A 21537-nucleotide genomic window follows, 5' to 3' on the forward strand; every position below is an offset into this window, starting at 1 on the left:
TACTGAAAACCAGAGTCAATGTAGTAGGGAGACGGCCTACCTCCAGTTTCTAAACTGTCATCAATGTTGACACAATGCTTGATTATTATTCTGGATTTTGAATTGCTAGGATGAATCAGGTGCAACTGCTTGGGATGTGGCTGGCTGGCAGGCAAAAGCAGCAGGGACTCTCGAAGCAACAGGATCACCATCCTTTCTTCTCTGCCTGTGGGATGGTTGCATGTCAGGAACCTTATGGTCGGAGAGAATGTTGGACTAACTAGCTAACATTTTTTATCCTGATAGTTTAATCCTGATCTTATGTCAAATGCTCACTCAAACGTATTCCCATTCAGTGAAACAAATAACTTTGGCTTATTAAAAACGCGGTATTGTAATCACATCGTGTCAAATGCACACAAAGAAAAATGTTATGTGCAGTATGTAAACTTAACATGACGAACAGGAATTACATGTACTCTCACGGGTGGCCAATAAGGTCTGAAAGCCATGCCACTACTAAGCCACGCCTCCTGAAAATAACCTGAGGATTAATATAAAAAGAACAAGCTGCTAGGTCAACCCGTCATGAAAGTAAATAATACCCAACTGATGGTTAAATGAACCCGTGTTTGGGAAATCTTAACAACCCAACATGTTGTGTTATACACGCAACCCAACTGGCTGGGTAAAAATAACCCAACGTGGGTTCTGTTTTATATTCACCCAGCACTGGGTTACCAAATAATCCATATTGGGTTGTTTTTAAACCAGCATGTCTTCGAGTGTAGACAAGACAGAGACAAGTCATAAACAAAACATAGACTTGATCACACAGGGACAAGAAATTGTGGCCAACTGAAAAGCATTTATTAATAAGTTTCTGTCCCACTGTTCCATTGCTACCATCAGCCATTAAAGATGATCACACAAACGTCTTCCCATTCGGTCGAAACAAATAACTTTGGCTTATTACAAACGCTGTATTGTAATCACATCGTGTCCGGTGTGTGTGCCTGTTTGCAGAGTTTTTTTTGCAGCTTTGACAGTGCTACTGACCATAGTGGTGGCTCTTGACTTCAATGCATTGCGCATGCAAATTCAGTGCACACAACATTCTATAATAGACTTGTGTTTTTTGAAGTGTCAAATAAAAATATTTTGTGACGTCAAATAGTGTTATTTGACGTGTATCTTTTGTGTGTCTTTGGCAATCTGAAAATAATCTATTAATACTTTTCTGTTCCACTAATAAAATGTAAATGTACTTTGTTTTACAGAAACATACACTGGTGCAAATTATAACATGGTGATAAATATGACAAACTCTGAGCTATGTGTTGCTTATCAGCCATTGCTAGCATGAGCCATTAAAGATGCTCACACAAATGTTTTCCCATTGTGTCGAACAAATAACTTTGGCTTATCGGGATCTATACAGGGAAAATATGTGGACTAATTTAACTCTCGGACTCAAACATCTTCTTCCTGCCATCCATGCCAGACTTGTCTTCAATGTTCTGACGCCAGTCTCCAACATTACGCAGTTCCTTATCCTGCAATAGCAACATAGTCAAAGGTTCAGGGTTTAGAATTCACTAAATGGTGTCGGTGAAACCTTGAGATAATAGAGTGGTGAAGGCAAAGAAGGCGGCTTGTTTGTCATGTCACATGATCCCTAACCACAGATCTACTGTAGATGACCCTTGACCCTTCTCCCAATCCTACTTACAGTAGGGGGATAAAAATATATCTTACCCTGTATTAGGGGTTTGGGGCAACTCTATATAAAATCAATCAGTCTTATTAATATAGGCTCTGCTGAGCTTATCTATGAACACATTTCAGTAAGACCAACCTCTTACAATAGAACATAATAACAAGGCCTCAGGTTTGACAATAACAATGTCTCCCAATGGGTCACCTTGGACACCCAGAACTAAAATCTTGTGTAATTGCGTCAGATGCTCAATTGAGGGGGAGACGTGTTAGAAAATGTGCTAATGAGACAAGTTAAGTCTCCACCCCTCTAAACGGAATCTCTCAGACAATTTTCGGCAAGTCTATGGTCCAAATGTCCCCTCCCCTTCTGAAATTCGAAAGACTTCCGGAATTGTGATTTGTCTAAATGATCAGTGACTCAAAATAAGTGCACCAGAACAAAGTTAGTCGATGAGACAACTCTACAATATAGTGTTATGTTATTGAACAGTTACACACCTCTTCTTTCACCTCCTTCTTCACTTGTTTCAAGTTGGCTCTCAGATCCATTGACACCTTGTGCTTGGAGCCCAGCAGAGCCTGGAGCATAGCATCAGCAGACATACGCACTTTCCTCAAAGTTGGCTTCTTGAACTTGCCCTTCAAGTCAATAACTTTAATGTTCAAATCTTCAATCTGGTCAATGGAAGAAGAGAACAACAACTGTCACCACATTGTTGCTACTGATGGAATGGATTTCAAGTTTTAGGAGGTGTGAGGGAAAGTGAATTTGATATACCTCCTTAGTTGATTTGTTCACTTTGTTCTCCAGATCATATCTCTCCTCATCTATCACGTCAATCTTATGGTGTAACTCTTTCAAGAACTCCTGAGGTGATATCAACAAATATCAGACATTAATAATCAGCATCATAATGATAATACTAATACAACTACTAATGTTATTATTATTTTATTATTTAATAGTGAAAACGTTATTCAACACGTTTGAATACAGCAACAAATGTTGTAATCATCTTTATACAAAGGCACATCCACCCCCCCCCTCCAAATAGATTTAGGGATATAACCAAACTTTGATTGTGGAGTGAAATGCCACATTAAAGATGCACTCCAGATATTTTTTTATCTTTCCTGTTGAAAACTATATCCCAAGTATATTTTCTTTACACAACTGCAAACTTCAATGAGTAGGGCATTCACGGAGTTTGTCTGATGTGATGGCATCGGCCACCCCCCTTGCTTGAGGAATATCATGTAATTATTTGATTAGTTGTTTGGTTTACCATTAACTGTTGAGTACCCACTGGTAGGGACAGGGGAGGGCAGTTCTCCTCCATCCATCTTATTCTCTCCTGCTCATTCTCCTTTGCCTCTTCTTCCAGTAAGCCTTTAGCAATGGAGAGCATCAAGCTCTGGAGACAATGGAAAGCATGCAGGTTACACTTATGAAAAGCCTAGCCCGACCAGAATCAAGTAGACCTTTTTTGTAAACAGGCTTTAGTGTAAAACTTAACCGTAAGATATGATGTACTTGTGTTCTCCAGTATAACCATTGTATTTATGGTTGCTGACATAGCCGAAGGAAGTAGGGGTGCTGGAGGTGCTGCAGCACCCCCTGATTATTTGAAATAATTTGGGCAAATTTTTTTATTTTTAATTTTTAAATGTACATTTATATTACTCCTGTCTGTACAGACATAAATAAAATACTACACCAGAGAGCATAATTTAGCCACAGAAGATCAAAAGCTTCTAAAAATAACTGTGGATTAAGTCATTTACAGTCGGGAAGGCCGCAATTTGGGCAGCAAGCATGCACACCTAATATGGAACAGATTGTTAAATTGTGGCCATAGACATATAATCCATAGAAGAGTTTTGGAACCTCTAACTCTGGAAATTTTACAGTTAAACCCATGGGTGAGCTAGCAATGGCTGTCAGTCCTGACTTGAAGGGGAACTGCCATCTACGGATTATATTTCTATGGTTGGTTGCCACTGTCAGGCTATAGGCACGAGCGCATCAAACATCACCGGTGAGTAGCCTAGGCTTCATCTTCACCATTGGGTGAGTCAGTGCAACTGGAAAGTTTGTTTACTAGCCTAGGGTCTCTTCATTGGCCAGAGCTATTGTTTGAATTTTAGACCAGGTCATTTTTATTGCTCTCAGTTTGTCACGGTCAGAGTATTAAAAAATATAAAAAACATAAAAAAATATTCTGGTAATGTCTTCTATCTAATTATTTTTTAAAAGACCTTTTTTTCAGATCCGAAAAACGCCTCAACTGTATACCACTATACGCAAATGCAATTTATTGATAAAGGAGTTTTTTTCACTCTCCCCCCCCTCCCCCCACCAGCACCCCCAACTCAAAGAATGTTCCCATGGTTGCTACCTCAGTAAAAAATATACATAATAAAACAACGATTAACATCAGATATTTTAAAATGTTTACCTTCAGGTAATGCCTCCGACTCGAAGGCATCTTTTTCCTGTGGAGGTATAATATATTGTTTGATAAAAAAAAGGTTAAGGGAAAACTTGGACTGGGTCATTTACGTCATAATAAATGTTTGATCATAATCAATGTTCGTTCTAAGTTACTCACTCCGACATCTTGGCGTTCCTTTAATTTCACACACTGTGAAAAAAGAGAGGTCAATTATTTATAGTGATGGGCACTGATATGGAAAATCTGTATTGATATACAGTGCCTTTGGAAAGTATTCAGACCCCTTGATTTTCCACATTTTGTTAGGTTACAGCATTATTTAAAAATTCATTAAATTGTTTTTTTTCCCACTCATCAATCTACACACAATACCTCATAATGACAAAGTAAAAACATGTTAAGAATATTATGCAAATTCATAAGAAATTTAAACAGAAATATCACATTTACAATAGTATTCAAACCCTTTACTCAGTACTTTGTTCAACCTTTGGCAGCGATTACAGCCTTTAAGTCTTCTTGGGTATGATTCTACAAGCTTGGCACACCTGTATTTGGGGACTTCCTCCCATTCATCTTTGCAGATCCTCTCAAGCTCTGTCAGGTTGGCTGGGGAGCGTCACTGCACAGCTATTTTTAGGTCTCTCCAGAGATGTTCAAACGGGTTAAATTACGGGCTCAGCTTGGCCACTCCCTAAACCACTCCTGCATTGTCTGGGCGGTGTGCTTAGGGTTGTTGTCATGTTGGAAGGTGAACCTTCGCCCCAGTCTGAGGTCCTAAGCACTATGGAGCAAGTTTTCATCAAGGATCTCTCTGTACTTTGCTCCGTCCATCTTTCCCTCGATCCTGACTAGTCTCCCAGTCCCTGCTGCTGAAAAACATCCCCATAGCATGATGCTGCCACCACCATACTTCACCATAGGGATGGTGTCAGGTTTCCTCCAGACGTGACGCTTAGCATTTGGGCCAAAGAGTTAAATCTTGGTTTCATGAGACCAGAGAATCTTGTTTATCCTGGTCTGAGAGTCCTTTAGGTGCCTTTTGGCTAACTCCAAGCGGGCTGTCATGTATCTTTTGCTGAGGAGTGGCTTCCGTCTGGCCACTCTACAATAAAGGCCTGATTAGTGGAGTGCTGCAGAGATAGTTGTCCTTCTGGACTGTTCTCCCATCTCCACAGAGGAACTCTGGAGCTCTTTCAAAGTGACAATCAGGTTCTTGGTCACCTCCCTGACCAAGGCCCTTCTCCCATGATTGCTTAGTTTGGCTGGGCAGCCAGCTCAGTCTTGGTGGTTCCAAACTTCTTCAATTTAAGATTGATGGAGGCAACTGTGTTCTTAGGGACCTTCAATGCTGCAGACATTTTTTGGTACCCTTCCCCAGATCTGTGCCTCCACACAATCCTGTCTCGGTGCTCTACGGACAATTCCTTCCACCTCATGGTTTGGTTTTTGCTCTGACGTGGACTATCAACTGTGGGACCTTATAGACACGTGTGTGCCTTATCAAATCATGTCCAATCAATTGACTTTACCACAGGTGGACGCCAATCAAGTTGTAGAAAAAATCTCAAGGATGATCAATGGAAACAGGATGCACCTGAGCTCAATTCCGTGTCTCATAGCAAAGGGTCTGAATACTTATGTAAATAAGGTATTTCCGTTTTTTTTTCTAAAAACCTTTTTTCGCTTTGTCATTATTGGGTATTGTATGCAGATTGATTATTGCGTGTAAATTATTGTGTGTAAATTATTATGTGTAAATAGTCAAGCGGTCTGAATACTTTCCGAATGCACTGTAAGTCGCAGTTTTTTAAATTATATCATATCAGATTTATAAATAACATTGCAATAGTGACATGCGTTCAGGGTAGGCAGGGCGTACCCATGTGATAATCAAATAAAAAAAGCTGTTATGAAAAAAATGTTTTACTATCTAATGTTTTTTCTCAATGATTCTGGTGATTTATGCTCAAAATCTCAAAGTTGTCTAAAACTGCATCAAAACCTAAGTAAAGGCACCAGGGTATTCATGCCTTTCTGTCCATCCATTCAAATCCATTAGAATCCTTGACGCGAGATCTTATCTGACTCCAGTCACTGTTAATAGACAGGGTCAGCATGGGCATCACTGCTTTGCCTTGCTTGAAGTAGCTTAAATCGAGACGATTTCATATTTTGAGATGCATATTTTATCAACATGTTGTCTGGGTTTTGCCCTGGGGTAAGCTGTCCAGAGGCAACCACCATGACATCATCTCCTTCACTGCTTGCTGTTGGCAGGTGAACAGAGTGAGCACTGGACTGTCCATTTGTCTGAAATGTCAATACCAATTAAAACGTGTTACCCAGACTTTTACACATCTTGGACATTGCATTACTTTTACTTTGTGGATTTAAGGAATGGAGTTTACTTGCTAGCTAGCTAAGAGATTCAAAACCAGATGGCTGAAAAGGTAAGAGATAGCTATATTTTGCTAAATAAAGTGATATGTTGTGTTTGCTATGTTGTTAAAAATATGTATGCGAGTGTTGTAGCTACTATGGATTACTTGTTTTGATCCTTGTTTTCAAACTACACTAGCAGCCAGTTAGCTAGTGTAGCTAGCTTGTATTAAAAAAATTATGACAAAGTGAAAACATGCTTTTAGAAATGTTTGCAAATATATTGAAAATGAAATACAGAAATATCTAATTTACATACAGTACCAGTCAAAGGTATGGACACACCTACTCATTCAAGGGTTTTTCTATGTTTTTACTATGTTCTACATTGTAGAACACTAGTTCAGACACCAAAACTATGAAATAACACATTTGGAATCATGTAGTAACCAAAAAGTGTTCAATAAATCAAAATATATTTTATATTTGAGAATCTTCAAAGTAGCCACTGTTTGCCTTTGCACACTCTTGCCATTCTCTCAACCAACTTCATGAGGTAGTCTTTTTAATTTTTTTTATTTAACCTTTATTTAAAACTTCTTGTCAATAGGGGGAGCTGTTAGCACTATGTAATCTTGACGTTCCCAAATTAAACTGCCTCGTACTCAATTCTTACTCGTACAATATGCATATTATTATTACTATTGGATAGAAAACACTCTCTAGTTTCTAAAACCGTTTGAATTATATCTGTGAGTGAAACAGAACTGGACTTAGAGCAATTTCCCTATGTGGATGTGAGAATGCCAAATTTTCCAACCTGCTCTCAGACCTGTGTATAACTCTGCCTGTCTTCTATTGGTTGAGATGCACTGCATACGCCTTCCCCTGGTTGTTAGCGAATAGGGAGACTTGAAATGGAGTCTCTATGTAGTTCCCAAAGGTTATAAACCCCTTGGCAAAGACGTGTATCGTTCTTTTCCCCTTCGCTCTGACGCACTGAGGACCTTGGCACGTTCTACTGGAAACATCGGTTATAGATCTTAGACATTTCCGGCTGTGTTTTTATTCGATATAGGCTTTAAAGACATCATAATCTTGTTATTTTTAACCGAATTATATCAGTTTATGTCAGTATATTGCGATTTTCGGGTATTTATTTTCGTGGCGTTGTAGGAAGTTGGGTATCTCTCTCTCTCATGCTATCGTTTACTGCTAATTGCAACGCTGAAGAGGACGTTCTCCAACCTAGCAACGATTATTTTGGACAAAGGACACCTATCCCAAGATTCTGATGAGAGTTCATCAAAAAGTAAGAACTATTTATGCTGATAATTCGTTGTTCTGTTGAAAAAAGTCAAATGCATAAGCCGCCATTACTTGCAGTGTAGCCTTGCTTTATTGCACACTGTATTTTGAAGTAACGTTAATTTTAAAAATGTAACCCAGCGATTGCATTAAGAACTAATTTGTCTTTCAATTGCTGTCCAACCTGTTTCTTTTTAGTCAAGTTTATGAATAGTTTTCGATTAGAATAGGTGCCTCTCCAAGATGGCGCCGGACAGATTGCTTGAGGTTTTGGACACTATTCTCATTGTATAAGCACGATTTGTGCCGCTAAATATGCACATTTTCGAACAAACTCTATATGCATTGTGTAATATGATGTTATAGGACTGTCATCTGAAGAATTCTGAGAAGATTAGTGAAAAAATTTATATATTTTGGTGGTTTATACGTTATCACTATTTTTGCCTTGAATCAATGCTGGTGTGATGTTCGCTATTGTGCTAAGCTAATATAACGCTATATTGTGTTTTCGCTGTAAAACACTTAGAAAATCTGAAATATTGTCTGGATTCACAAGATCTGTGTCTTTCATCTGCTGTACGCTGTGTATTTTTAAGAAATGTTTTATGATGAGTAATTAGCTAATACACAATGGTCTCTGTAGTTATTCTAGTCGCTTTGGTGAGAGTTGTGATAGTGGCTGCAATGGTAAACTCTGATTTATACCTGAAATATGCACATTTTTCTAACAAAACATATGCTATACAATAAATATGTTATCATACTGTCATCTGATGAGGTTGCTTTTGGTTAGTGGCTATTTATATCTTTATTTGGTTGAATTTGTGATAGCTACTGATGCAGTAAGAAAATGGTGGAGTATGGAAGTGGTGTCTTTTGCTAACGTGGTTAGCTAATAGATTTACATATTTTGTCTTCCCTGTAAAACATTTTAAAAATCAGAAATGATGGCTTTATTCACAAGATGTGTATCTTTCATTTGGTGTCTTGGACTTGTGATTTCATGAACATTTTATTATATGATATCCCTGTGGCTTTAGGCTAGGCTATGCTAGTCAGCTTTTGTGATGGGGGTGCTCCCGGATCCGGGTTTGGTAGACGTTAGAGGTAAATTCTTTCTCAACACTTATTTTTCTTAAATCTGTGTTGTTGGTTAAGGGCTTGTAAGTAAGCATTTCCCTGTAAGGTCTACACCTGTTTTATTCAGCGTATGTGACAAATAACATTTTATTTTATTACGATATGCCTATCTCATATCGATACCAATATTATATTGAATTATTGATACCCCAAAATATTTCATATAAATTTCCAACTCATTTAGTACAATTACTTGCCAATGAGCAATTACCTGTTTTTTTCCCATTGCTGCAGAAATGTTTCAAATTTTTGTATTTGAAAGTGGGACAATTCAAATCTTGTTTGTATCATGAATTAGGTTTAGATTTACTTGGCAACTTTTTGTTATAAAATACCTGGTTTTGTTTTACAGTGGGAAAAAAATAAGAATACATTTCACCATTATGTCAACTTATGTGACGTAACTACAATGGTTAAAGGTCTTAACTTTTGACATATTCTAATGAGAGTATGAGTATCGAACTATCAAATAGTTTGTGTTTTCCATTCCTGTTCAGATTAACGTTGATGGAACGTGGGAGGATACCACATACCAAAAAATAATTACACATGACTGTGTTCACCTAACCTAAACAGATGTACCAATTAACCTCTCCCGGAATCTCTTAAGGAGGCCCTTTCAGAAGTCATGCCAAGTTGAGTCACCTAGGAATGTCCCTGTACAGTAGATTCTGCCATAAGTGTTCCGCTAAGGGGAAACACTATAGCCTACCAATGCAAGTGAGGGCCATTTGGCCCTGGAAAAGCAGCAGGGTCTAAATTAGGCTAAATATATGAGAGCCAGCTGTTATCCATGAGAAGTACCGTAATGGAAGGCTGGGAGATTATCAACAACCTGATACCACCTCTGTTGATGCCCACCTTACCCTTTAGAACATCCCTGGGATGGCAGAGACGTTACACACCATCTGAAATAAAGGCCCCCTGCCTGCAACAGACCAATGAGACCACTCCAGTGCTTCAAGACTTAACATAACTACTTTGAGTTGGTGTTTAAACACCTATGGTCAGAACTGATGTCAAATACCACAATAAAAGCCCCTGGATATATCTGCTAAAACGAAATCTCCTATAAACATGTATTGTGAATTTGATAATCCCAGTGCTTTCTTAAAGGATTAGATGTGGCTTTGACTCTTCTTCTTTGGCAGATGGTGCCATGGACAGTGACTATCCTCAGTAAAAATCAAAGAGGCTTATCAGCTGGGGAAGTTTGAAAGGAAACAGCTTTCAAAGATGGTCATCATCATCAGTGACATTGATATCAGTGAAAAACATATCTAATTCCTCAAAATAGACATAAAAAGTAGATCTGTGTTCTCCTTGTAATGAACACGAGGGGAGACAGAGAGCTGGTTTAAAGTGCAGTGCAAAGCAAGTGTTTTTTTGCAAAGGACCACAGGAGGATGCAGGTAACTGGGTCCAGGGACAGGCAGAATGTCATACACAGGGGGTCCAAAAGGGCAACAGTACAGGCAGGGAAAAGGCTAGTAACGTAGTCCGGGAGATCAGGCAATAGGTAGAGAACAGGATATCCAGCTAAAGTACAGGCAGGGAATAGGCAAAAGGCATCGTTAATGAGGCAGGCAAAAACTATCATACACGGGAGGCGTGCATCATGGGCAACCCAGAGCGCTGAAAGACATGCGTCACAAAAAAAACAATATCTCACAGTGACGGGGTGCAAAGAACTGAAGTGTGTGTTAATGATAATGACATAATGACAGGTGTGTGAATAGGTGATTAGAATTCAGGTGTTTGGGATCTGGAGATTGAGCTGCGTTCAGGGGATCTAGGTGTTTGAGAGTGTGAGCTGGAAAGTGGGCTGGAAAGTGAGCTGCGTTCAGGGGATATACGTGTTTGAGGGTGTGATTTGGAAGCAGACGTTACACTCCTGACGAAAAGGGAACTCTTCTTGTTGTACTTTGGATATGTACACATCTTTAAAAAGACATTATTTGAGGGTATTGCATACTAAAATGTATCAACACGTGATAAATACCATTTCTGTGACATGAGTGTTGGTATCATTGCAGATACATAAAACCATGGAATATCAACATGCAGCCTTCAATGCTTGAAGTTAACTTCACACTTGATTAAACACTGATATACAAATGCAGTGACTTCATTCAGCACACAAAGACATGTTCAGAAAGCTGACAATCACTGTATCACATTACAATGGCAGGACAAAAGTCTTAAATCACCTCTGTGATAACGTAGTATAATCCTCTATGATCTCCTTTATTATGCAAACCCAATTCATCAACCTGACGTAGCTGCTTTACCACGGTACGCGCCTTCCCATCCCCACCATCAACATAACCATCCTCAAGTTTGAGATACTCCAGCCGAGCCTTCATCTTTAAAGTATTAGTTACATCAAAATAGTTTGTGTTGACACCAAGATACACACTGGGGGTATTACACCGCAATCCATAAGATAAAGGTGTCACGTTTCAACACTTTGTCGGACCGCATATCAAGGCAGGTGACTGTATGAACATAGCCCACCTATATCTCCGCAATATTGGTTGGATTACCTCTTGTTTACCTGTTTACCTCAGAAATGGACATGGTGTTTATATTTGCAATGTCAAACGGCCCCATAAACAGCATCTAAATCTAGAACAACTGAGATACAACTTACTGTAATGTAGAAAGTGCTGGATATCTCTTTCACAAATGTTTGCAAGGTACTTCAATGAAAACATGCTGTAATCATAAACCTTTGGGCAATACATCTGCTTGAAACAACCACTCTGACAGAATTCAAGAAAGCAACACCACAAAAACCTCCAGGTCCAAACAGAATCATTAAGTCCAAAACCCCAAATATAAAACTAACATAAACCAGCACCAACGAATTTAAAACTAGGAAACAGAATGAATAAATCCAACCAATTCACCAGCAGAGCAGGCTGAAAGAATAGCAGTTCTTACCTAAGAGCTAAGTAGAAAGAGGAGAGCGACAGATTTTGGCAGAGGGATGGGTGAGACTGGCTAGTGGGTACAGCAGCAGATGGAATTATAAGATGGTATATATTGCATTCCCCAATGGCCAAGGAAATCCAATCGTTCTGTTTATGGAAGTCAATTTATCCATGGGCCAATAGGCTGGCAAGCAAGAACCCCCTCCTTCACACTTTCCTTTAGACAACAGCCTTATTTAGTACTTCCTTTTTGATTGGTTGTGGGTATCTTGGTTTACTACTGCCAGTTAGATGGGCACCTTTCGCTTAGAAAGTGTGAAGAATTGAGAGACAGGTTTAGAGTTGCTAGTGTGTTTGATAGGGAGATTTAGAAAAACATGTCAACAAAGAAGTGGCGGTGTGATATGGAAGTGTACCACCACCACCAGTTTAAGCAGGGAGAAGAAAAGAGGGAACGGAGGGAACGCTCAGTGATGAAAGTTAAGGAGACGGCAGGTTTAAGTGTGACCTGGTAAAAGGTCCCAGGGAATTGGTTTTGTCTGCATAGTGAAGGAGACTGTTCAGGAAGCTGTTAATCAAGTGACCATAGACTTATAATTATCAAGAACTGACAACAGTGTGGCCTACAGTGCAAGCTACTGTAGAGAAACAGTGAGCAGTTAATGGTGATGCAATATATACTGAACAAACATATGAACCTAACATGTAAAAGGTTGGTCCCATGTTTCATGAGCTGAAATAAAAAATCCCAGAAATTTTCCATACGCGCAAAAAGCTTATTTCTCTCAAATGATGTGCACACATTTGTTTACATCCCTGTTGGTGAGCATTTCTCCTTCGCCAAGATAATCCAGCCACCTGACAGGTGTGGTATATCAAGAAGCTGATTAAAAGCATGATCACTGCACAGGTGCACCTTGTGCTGAAAACAATAAAAGGCAACTCTAAAATGTGCAGTTTTGTCACACAACACAATGCTACAGATGTCTCATGTTTTGAGGGAGCGTGCAATTGGCATGTTGAATGCAGGAATGTCCACCAGAGCTATCGGCAGAAAATGTTATATTCATTTCTCAACCATAAGCCGCCTCCGTCGTTTTATAGAATTTGTCAGTATGTCCAACCGGCCTCACAATTGCAGACCAACTGTAACCACGCCAGCCCAGACCTCCCACAGGCTTCTTCACCTGTGGGATCGTCTGAGGGAGGTGGGGGGAGGGATGTTGAGGAGTATTTCTGTCTGTAATAAAGCCCTTTTGTGGAGGAAAAACATCATTCTTATAAGCTGTGCCCCTTTCCTGTCATTAGAGCCTTGTGAATTAATTTTAATTGACCGATTTTCTTCTATGAACTGTAACTCAGTAAAATCTCATGAAATTGTTGCATGTTGCATTTATATTTTTGTTCAGTATAGAACAGCATCATGCTTGGGCTTTTCTTCCAGAACTTACCAGGTAGAGGTGGCGCTGAGCAGTGTTCATCCTAAACAGAGAACAGCACTGAGAAAAAGTGTTCATCCGAACAGAAGAAAGTAGTGTTGTAGTGCCTTATACAGTATTGTATGATTTGATAAAGTGTATGATGTTAGCTCAGGAGCTGTTTCTTTCAGACAGCCAGACTACATTGAATCCAACACTGTGTTGCAATGGGCAATAATTTGTTTTATTACACTCATATAGCAGTCAATACAAACTGAATACAATGTGCATACAAAATAATAATGGGTAAAAATAAAAAAATAAGAATCCAATTATGTAAATCAATAATGTCCTGCAGTCTTAAAGTGACTCATTAATCAATGAGTAGAAATATGGGATTGGTGACCTCATGTACTGTTCAGTTCTAGACTTCGGTATAACTTGATTTATTTCTTTGGACTTTGGGTTGTAATGATATCAAATCCCCGATTGCATGTAAAAAGGGCTTTTTGCAGACGTCACTTCGCTAATGGGTTGGACAGACGAGTTAGTGAAGACAGCAGCCTCAGCATGCAATCAGGGAATGGGGGAGATAGAAGGGAAGGAAGAGAGGAAAACCGTAAGGGAAATGTAGCACCACTGAGCGCCAGAAGGGGAGGACCCCGGGGCGGTGGAATGATGAAAGGGAGAGCTGAAGTCATGCCGGTTATAGAAGTCATGGAGGCTGGTGACTGACAGATCACAGCAGAGGTTGTGTTATCCCTGAGTGTGTGGGATAAGGCTAATAATACTGTGATAGGGTCAGGGTTAGGAAGCCCCCCCCTCTACAGAAATGTGTGATGTCATCAAGATGCAATTTCAAATCAAATCAAATGCATTTGTCACATGTGCCGAAGGTGTAGACCTTACCGTGAAATGCTTACTTACAAGCCCTTAACCAACAGTGAAGTTTTAAGAAAATAGAGTTAAGAAAAAATATTTACTAAATAAACTAAAGAAGAAAAGAAAAGTAACATCATAAAATAACAATAATGAGGCTCCATTGACTCGGTACCGGTACCGAGTCATTGTGCGGGGATACAGGTTAGTCGAGGTAATTTGTACATGTAGGTAGGGGTAAAATGACTATGCATAGATAATAAACAGCGAGTAGCTGCAGTGTAAAAACAAAGGGGTGGGAGTGTTAATGTGTCACGCCCTGACCATAGTTTGCTTGGTATGTTTTTATGTTTTGTTTGGTCAGGGTGTGATGTGAGTGGATATTCTATGTTGTATATCTAGTTTGTCTGTTTCTATGTGTTTGGCCTGATATGGTTCTCAATCAGAGGCAGGTGTCAGTCGTTGTCTCTGATTGGGAGCCATATTCAGGTAGCCTGTTTTGTCATTGTGGGTTGTGGGTGATTGTTCCTGTTTCCTGTGTCGTTGTGGATTTCACCAGACAGGACTGTTTCGTTTCGTGTTATTTTCGTTTTTCGTTATTTTGTTGTTTTGTTCAAGTATTCGGTTTTCATTAAAAGGAATATGATTACTCACCACGCTGCATCTTGGTCCTCCTCTCTTTCTCCTAACGGCAGACGTTACACAATGCAAATAGTATGGGTGGCCATTTGATTAATTGTTCAGCAGTCAAATGGCTTGGGGCTAGAAGCTGTTAAGGTAACTTTTGGACCTAAACTTGGCACTCTGGTACCTCTTGCAGTGCGGTAGCAGAGAGAAAAGTCTATGACTTGGGTGACTGGAGTCTATGATAATGTTTTGGGCCTTCCTCTGACACCGCCTAGTATATAGGTCCTGGATAGCAGGAAGCTTGGTCCCAGTGATGTACTGGGCTGTACGCACTACCCTCTATAGCGGCTTACAGTCAGATGCCGAGCATTTGTAATACCAGGAGATGATGCAACTGGTCAGGATGCTCTCGATGGTGCAGCTACAGAACTTTTGGAGGATCTGGGGACCCATGCCAAATATTTTAAGTCTCCTGAGGGTTAAAAGGCATTGTCGTGCCCTTTTCATTACTTTCTTGGTGTGTTTGGACTATGATAGTTTGTTGGTGTTGTGGACAAGAAGGAACGTGAAACTTTCGACCCGCTCCACTACAACCTCGTCAAATCAAAATCAAATCAAATGTATTTATATAGCCCTTCTTACATCAGCTGATATTTCAAAGTGCTGTACAGAAACTCAGCCTAAAACCCAAAACAGCAAGCAATGCAGGTGTAGAAGCACAGTGGCTAGGAAAATCTCCCTAGAAAGGCCAAAACCTAGGAAGAAACCTAGAGAGGAACCAGGCTATGAGGGGTGGCCAGTCCTCTTCTGGCTGTGCCGGGTGGAGATTATATCCGAGCCAAGATGTTCAAATGTTCATAAATGACCAGCATGGTCAAATAATAATAATCACAGTAGTTGTCGAGGGTGCAGCAAGTCGGCACCTCAGGAGTAAATGTCAGTTGGCTTTTCATAGCCGATCATTAAGAGAATCTCCACTGCTCCTGCAGTCTCTAGAGAGTTGAAAACAGCAGGTCTGGGACAGGTAGCACGTCCGGTGAACAGGTCAGGGTTCCATAGCCGCAGGCAGAACAGTTGAAACTGGAGCAGCAGCACAGCCAGGTGGACTGGGGATAGCAAGGAGTCATCATGCCAGGTAGTCCTGAGGCATGGTCCTAGGGCTCAGGTCTTCCAAGAGAGAGAAAGAAAGAGAGAAAGAGAGAATTAGAGAGAGCATACTTAAATTCACACAGGACACCAGATAAGACAGGAGAAGTACTCCAGATATATCAAACTGACCCTAGCCCCCCGACACATAAACTACTGCAGCATAAATACTGGAGGCTGAGACAGGAGGGGTCAGGAGACACTGTGGCCTCATCCGATGATACCCCCGGACAGGGCCAAACAGGAAGGATATAACCCCACCCACTTTGCCAAAGCACAGTCGATGTGAATGGGGTGCTTGTTCAGCCCTTCTTTTCCTGTAGTCCACGATCATCTCCTTTGTCTTGCCCACGTTGAGGGAAAGGTTTTTCTCCTGCCACAACAATGCCAGATCTCTAACCTCCTCCCTATCGGCTGTCTCTTCATTGTCGGTAATCAGGCCTACCAGTGTTGTGTCATCAGCAAACTTAATGATGGTGTTGGATTCGTGCTTGGCCATACAGTTGTGGGTGAACAGAGAGTACGTTAGGGGACTAAGCACACACCCCTGAGGGGCCCCCATGCTGAGGATCAGCGTGCCAGATGTGTTGTTACCTACCCTTACGATCTGGGGGTGGCCCGTCAGGAATTCCAGGATCCAGTTGCAGACGGAGGTGTTTAATCCCAGGATGCTTAGCTTAGTGATGAGCTTTGAGGGCACTATGGTGTTGAACGATGAGCTTTATTCAATAAACAGCATTCTCATGTAGGTGTTCCTTTTGTCCAGATGGGAATGGGTAATGTGGAATGCTATTGAGATTGCGTCACCTGTGGATCTGTTGGGGAGGTATGTAAAATTGGAGTGGGTCTCGGGTTTCCGGGATGATATTGTTGATGTGAGCCAAGACCAGCCTTTCAAAGCACTATATGACGTGTATGCTACGGGGCGGTAGTCATTTAGGCAGGTTACCTTCGCTTCCTTGGGCACAGGGACTATGGTAGTCTGCTTGAAACATGTTGGTATTACAGACTCGGTCAGGGAGAGGTTGAAAATGTCAGTGAAGATACTGGTCCGAGCATGCTCTTAATACACGTCCTGGTAATCCGTCTGGCCCTGCGGCCTTGTGAATGTTGACCTGTTTAAAGGTCTTGCTCACATTGGCTACGGAGAGCGTGATCACACAGTTGTCCGGAACAGCTGGTGCTCTCATGCATGTTTCAGTGTTGCTCGCCTCGAAGTGAGCAAAAAAGTATTTAGCCCACCTGGTAGGCTCGCATGATTGGGCAGCTCATGGACGGGGTTCCCTTTGTAGTCCTTATCCGTTTTCAAGCCCTGCCACATCCAACCAGCATCAGAACTGGTGTAGTATGATTAATCTTAGTCCTTTATTGACGCTTTGCCTGTTTGATGGTTCGTCTGAGGGCATAGCTGGATTTCTTATAAGCGTCCGGATTAGTGCTCCGCTCTTGTAAGCGGCAGCTCCAGCCTTCAGCTCGGTGCTGATGGCCTTATACAGCTCGTTGAGTGCAGTCTTAGTGCCAGTGTCGGTTTGTAGTGGTAATAGACAAAAAATATAGATTATCTCGATAGATAGTGTGGTCTAAAAGGTATCATGAGGTACTTTACCTCAGGCGAGCAATAACTCGAGACTACATTAATATTAGACATCGTGCGCAAGCTGTTATTGACAAATAGACACACAACCCCACCATGTGTGATTTTCTCCTCTTCAGAGAGCAGAATAAGAGTTTCCTTATACTGAACCTCAGACCTTGAAGCCCCTATTCTCCTAGTTTCCTAGGATTCCTTTTCCCTGAGTGTGCATTTGTTTACATTACGACTGATATTGATGGGGGAATCCAAGATGAAATGAGCCTTATGTAAATACTGGGTTGTATTCACTAGACACCAAACAGAAGAAAATGGACCGAAATGGTGGAGGGACTTTAACTGATAAGAAACTCTCCTTTTTGTTGCATAAACGTTTTGCTATGGAATGCTCTAATGAAAACATTCCTGGGAACACTATCAAGAAAAAACTCATTCGGGTTTTTGTTTAAGCCTATACAGAATAATCCAGTCAAACAATATACATAATGGCAACAATGTATCAGGTATTTATTTTACATTTAGACCTACCAATACATTTGACTCTTAAAAACATGACACAGGAAATACATTTCTTCACATATTCTGGTTTTATATTCAGTTCAGTCAGAACATTCTGGGCCATGATTATACAGTTCACTTAAGAACAAGTTGTAAAACCAAACAAGTTGAGAGACGACCCAAACACTCACCACAAGGGTCAAATTAACCTTCAATAACGTTTATTTTTAAATATAGCATTTTCCCCTTGAAAATATTAAAACATGTGTCTAGATACATCATGGCCTAAATTATATGGTGTGCACTAAATGTTCAATGACTACATCTAGGGTTGCAAAATTCTGGTAACTTAAAAATATGTTAAGGGTCCAAAACAGTTACAGCAATACAGAAATAACCATTTCACATAACTGTATTATTTCATAAAATCATTACATCATGTATTCCAATTAAAACATTGATAGCATCAATTAATAGACAACATTTTACAGCATAAAAAACTTTTATTGATGCCCAACAACTGCATACAAAGTGTACAAGTGTCACCGTACAGTACTCTGATAGCTACCATTCCACCCATACTGGTCACAAAGGAACAAAATGTATTACCACCACTGCCGACAAAAATAATTAATTCTAATACTACATCTCTGTCAGAGAAAACAGTTTTTTAAACAGTAATGTAACCATTTTTGAAATCATATGAGCCTCTACACAATTTCCTATGGGAAAGTGCTGCTTCCCAATGTGATGTTACTTTGAGTTGATTTTGCAATTCAGACAGTGCTAAACTGGGCAGCATTCAACCCTTGGGTTTTGGGGTAGAGGATGGTAACATTTAGCCTGTGGTGGTTGAAGCAAGGTAATGAAACCCTAATCATAGACACAGTCATTACTGGCATATGACTTCTTCCAAGATAAGTTAAATTGTGGAATTATTACAATTGAACAAACTGCCCCGTTAAGGGAGAAATATTGGGACCAAATGAACTGAATCGAACACTAGATCACAAGTCTTCAAAGCAATGACATTTCTATACCACAGAATCCAATTTCTTTGGACCCTTTAACCCCCAGGAAGAAAGATCCAGAAAAGTATAATCCGCAGCCACTCTGAAGCCTCTGTGCATGTGGATACTCTTCTCTACTCGTAGAAAACAAGCTACTCTGGCGATTGGTGCTCGTTTAATAAAGTTAGATCAAAGCTGAATCAATGTCTGCAAGATCACATAATGATAGTATTGTACAGTACATAACAGAACCAACTAATAGCATAGTATAACATTCCTTACTGTAAAATATTTCTTATGAGATTTTAGATCTAAATGCATATTCCCATGTAACTGATTGAGATAAAATGGTTGACATGCAGATGGTCAGGTAGTGCAATAGAATTTCTCGCAGTGCAACACTGAATCACCATTCAGTCAGATTCATAATATATTGACATTCCAGAGAGATAGATACTGACCGTCAAGTTTCACTGCATACACAAAAGCTGAAATCACAAAGTCACAGTTTCCAAGAAGTACCACAGCAAGTTATTGCAATTGTGAGTAAAAGGGATAAGGTATGTCATTTACGAATCCGACAGTTAGTTTTCCTCATAAGAGGATGATACAGGGTAATTCATCATCTTCTGCCTAGTCTTCTGAACCACAATGGAAAATGTCTGCGGAGGGCAGGAGGATCACAGACCAATGGAGCTGTGAGGGAGGGATTTACAACAACTACAATCGGTATCCATGTGCAAAGCCCCATGTACACTACCTTTCAAAAGTTTGAGGTCACTTAGAAATGTCCTTGTTTAAAAAAAAAATATTTAAAAAAATCCATTAAAAAAACATCAAATTGATCAGAAATACAGTGTAGTGTCACACCCTGGCCTTAGTTATCTTTGTTTTCATTATTATTTTAGTTAGGTCAGGGTGTGACATGGGGAAGTTTGTGTGTTTTTGTATTGTCTAGGGTGTTGTATGTTTTAGGGGGTTTAGTAGAGGAGATGGTTTAGTGTTCAGTGGAGGTATCTAGGAAAGTCTATGGTTGCCTGAATTGGGTCTCAATTAGAGACAGCTGGTTATTGTTGTCTCTGATTGGGAGCCATATTTAAGGCAACCATAGGCTTTAGCTGTTTTGTGGGGAATTGTCTATGTCTAAGTGTTTAGTGTCAGCACTTATGTTTGTATAGCTTCACGGTCGTCTGTTTTGTTGTTTAGTTTTTCCTTCTTATAATAAAAAGAAGATGTATTTTTCATGCGCTGCGCCTTGGTCCTCTCTCTCTCCCTTTGACGATCGTGACATGTAGACATTGTTAATGATTTAAATTACTATTGCAGCTGGAAACGGAAGATTTTTTATGGAATATCTACATAGGTGTACAGAGGCCCATTATCAGCAACCAGCCAACAAAACCAACCAGCAACCTGTGTTCCAATGGCACGTTGTGTTAGCTAATCCAAGTTTATCATTTTAAAAGGCTAATTGATCATTAGAAAACACCTTTGCAATTATGTTAGCACAGCTGGAAACTGTTGTTCTGATTAAATAAGCTATAAAACTGGCCTTCTTTAGACTAGTTGATTACCTGGAGCATCAGCATTGTGGGTTCGAACACAGGCTCAAAATGGCCAGAAACAAAGACTTTCTTCTGAAACTCGTCAGTCTATTCTTGTTCTGAGAAATGAAGACTGTTCCATGTAAGAAAATGCCAAGAAACTGAAGATCTCGTACAACGCTGTGTACTACTCCCTTCACAGAACAGCTCAAACTGGCTCTAACCAGAATAGAAAGAGGAGTGGGAGGCTCTGGTGCACAACTGAGCAAGTGGACAAGTACATTAGAGTGTATAGTTTGAGAAACAGGCACCTCACAAGTCCTCAACTAGAAGCTTCATTAAATAGTACCCGCAAAACACCAGTCTCAACGTCATCAGTGAAGAAGCGACTCCGGGACGCTGGCCTTCTAACTGGCACGGGCGCAATAAAACCAACCTGACACAGAGCTTCTTCAGATTAAAGACACCATTTTTTTCCATATTTAGCACCTGTATACAGTAAAACATTTAATCTCTTTCCTCTTCTGAGAAACCAAGTCATATATTCATAGGGTTATAAGTCGGCAAATAAACTCAGCAAAAAAAGAAACGTCCTCTCACTGTCAACTGCGTTTATTTTCAGCAAACTTAGCATGTGTGAATATTTGTTTGAACAAAACAAGATCCAACAACTGAGACATAAACTGAACAAGATCCACAGACATGTGAATAACAGAAATGGAATAATGTTTCCCTGAACAAAGGGGGGTCAAAATCAAAAGTAACAGTCAGTCTCTGGTGTGGCCACCAGCTGCATTAAGTTTTGCAGTGCATCTCCTCCTCATGGACTGCACCAGATTTGCCAGTTCTTGCTGTGAGATGTTACCCCACTCTTCCACCAAAGCACCTGCAAGTTCCC

The 21537-nt window shown here is 40.2% G+C and overlaps 1 protein-coding gene across 1 annotated transcript; it reads right to left on the bottom strand.

The window, feature by feature from the left end:
• Positions 1-813: 813 nt before the first annotated feature.
• Positions 814-12003, bottom strand: LOC129862704 (troponin I, fast skeletal muscle-like). The gene is made up of 7 exons (XM_055934603.1): positions 11937-12003; positions 4314-4346; positions 4161-4197; positions 2988-3116; positions 2480-2569; positions 2200-2376; positions 814-1535 (listed from the first exon to the last, which is right to left on the bottom strand). Exons 2-7 carry the CDS (start codon positions 4319-4321, stop codon positions 1440-1442), a joined length of 537 nt encoding a protein of 178 aa, XP_055790578.1. The 5' UTR covers positions 4322-4346; positions 11937-12003; the 3' UTR covers positions 814-1439.
• Positions 12004-21537: the final 9534 nt, after the last annotated feature.

Source organism: Salvelinus fontinalis, chromosome 9 (assembly GCF_029448725.1).
Source record: "Salvelinus fontinalis isolate EN_2023a chromosome 9, ASM2944872v1, whole genome shotgun sequence".
Lineage (NCBI taxonomy): Eukaryota > Metazoa > Chordata > Actinopteri > Salmoniformes > Salmonidae > Salvelinus > Salvelinus fontinalis.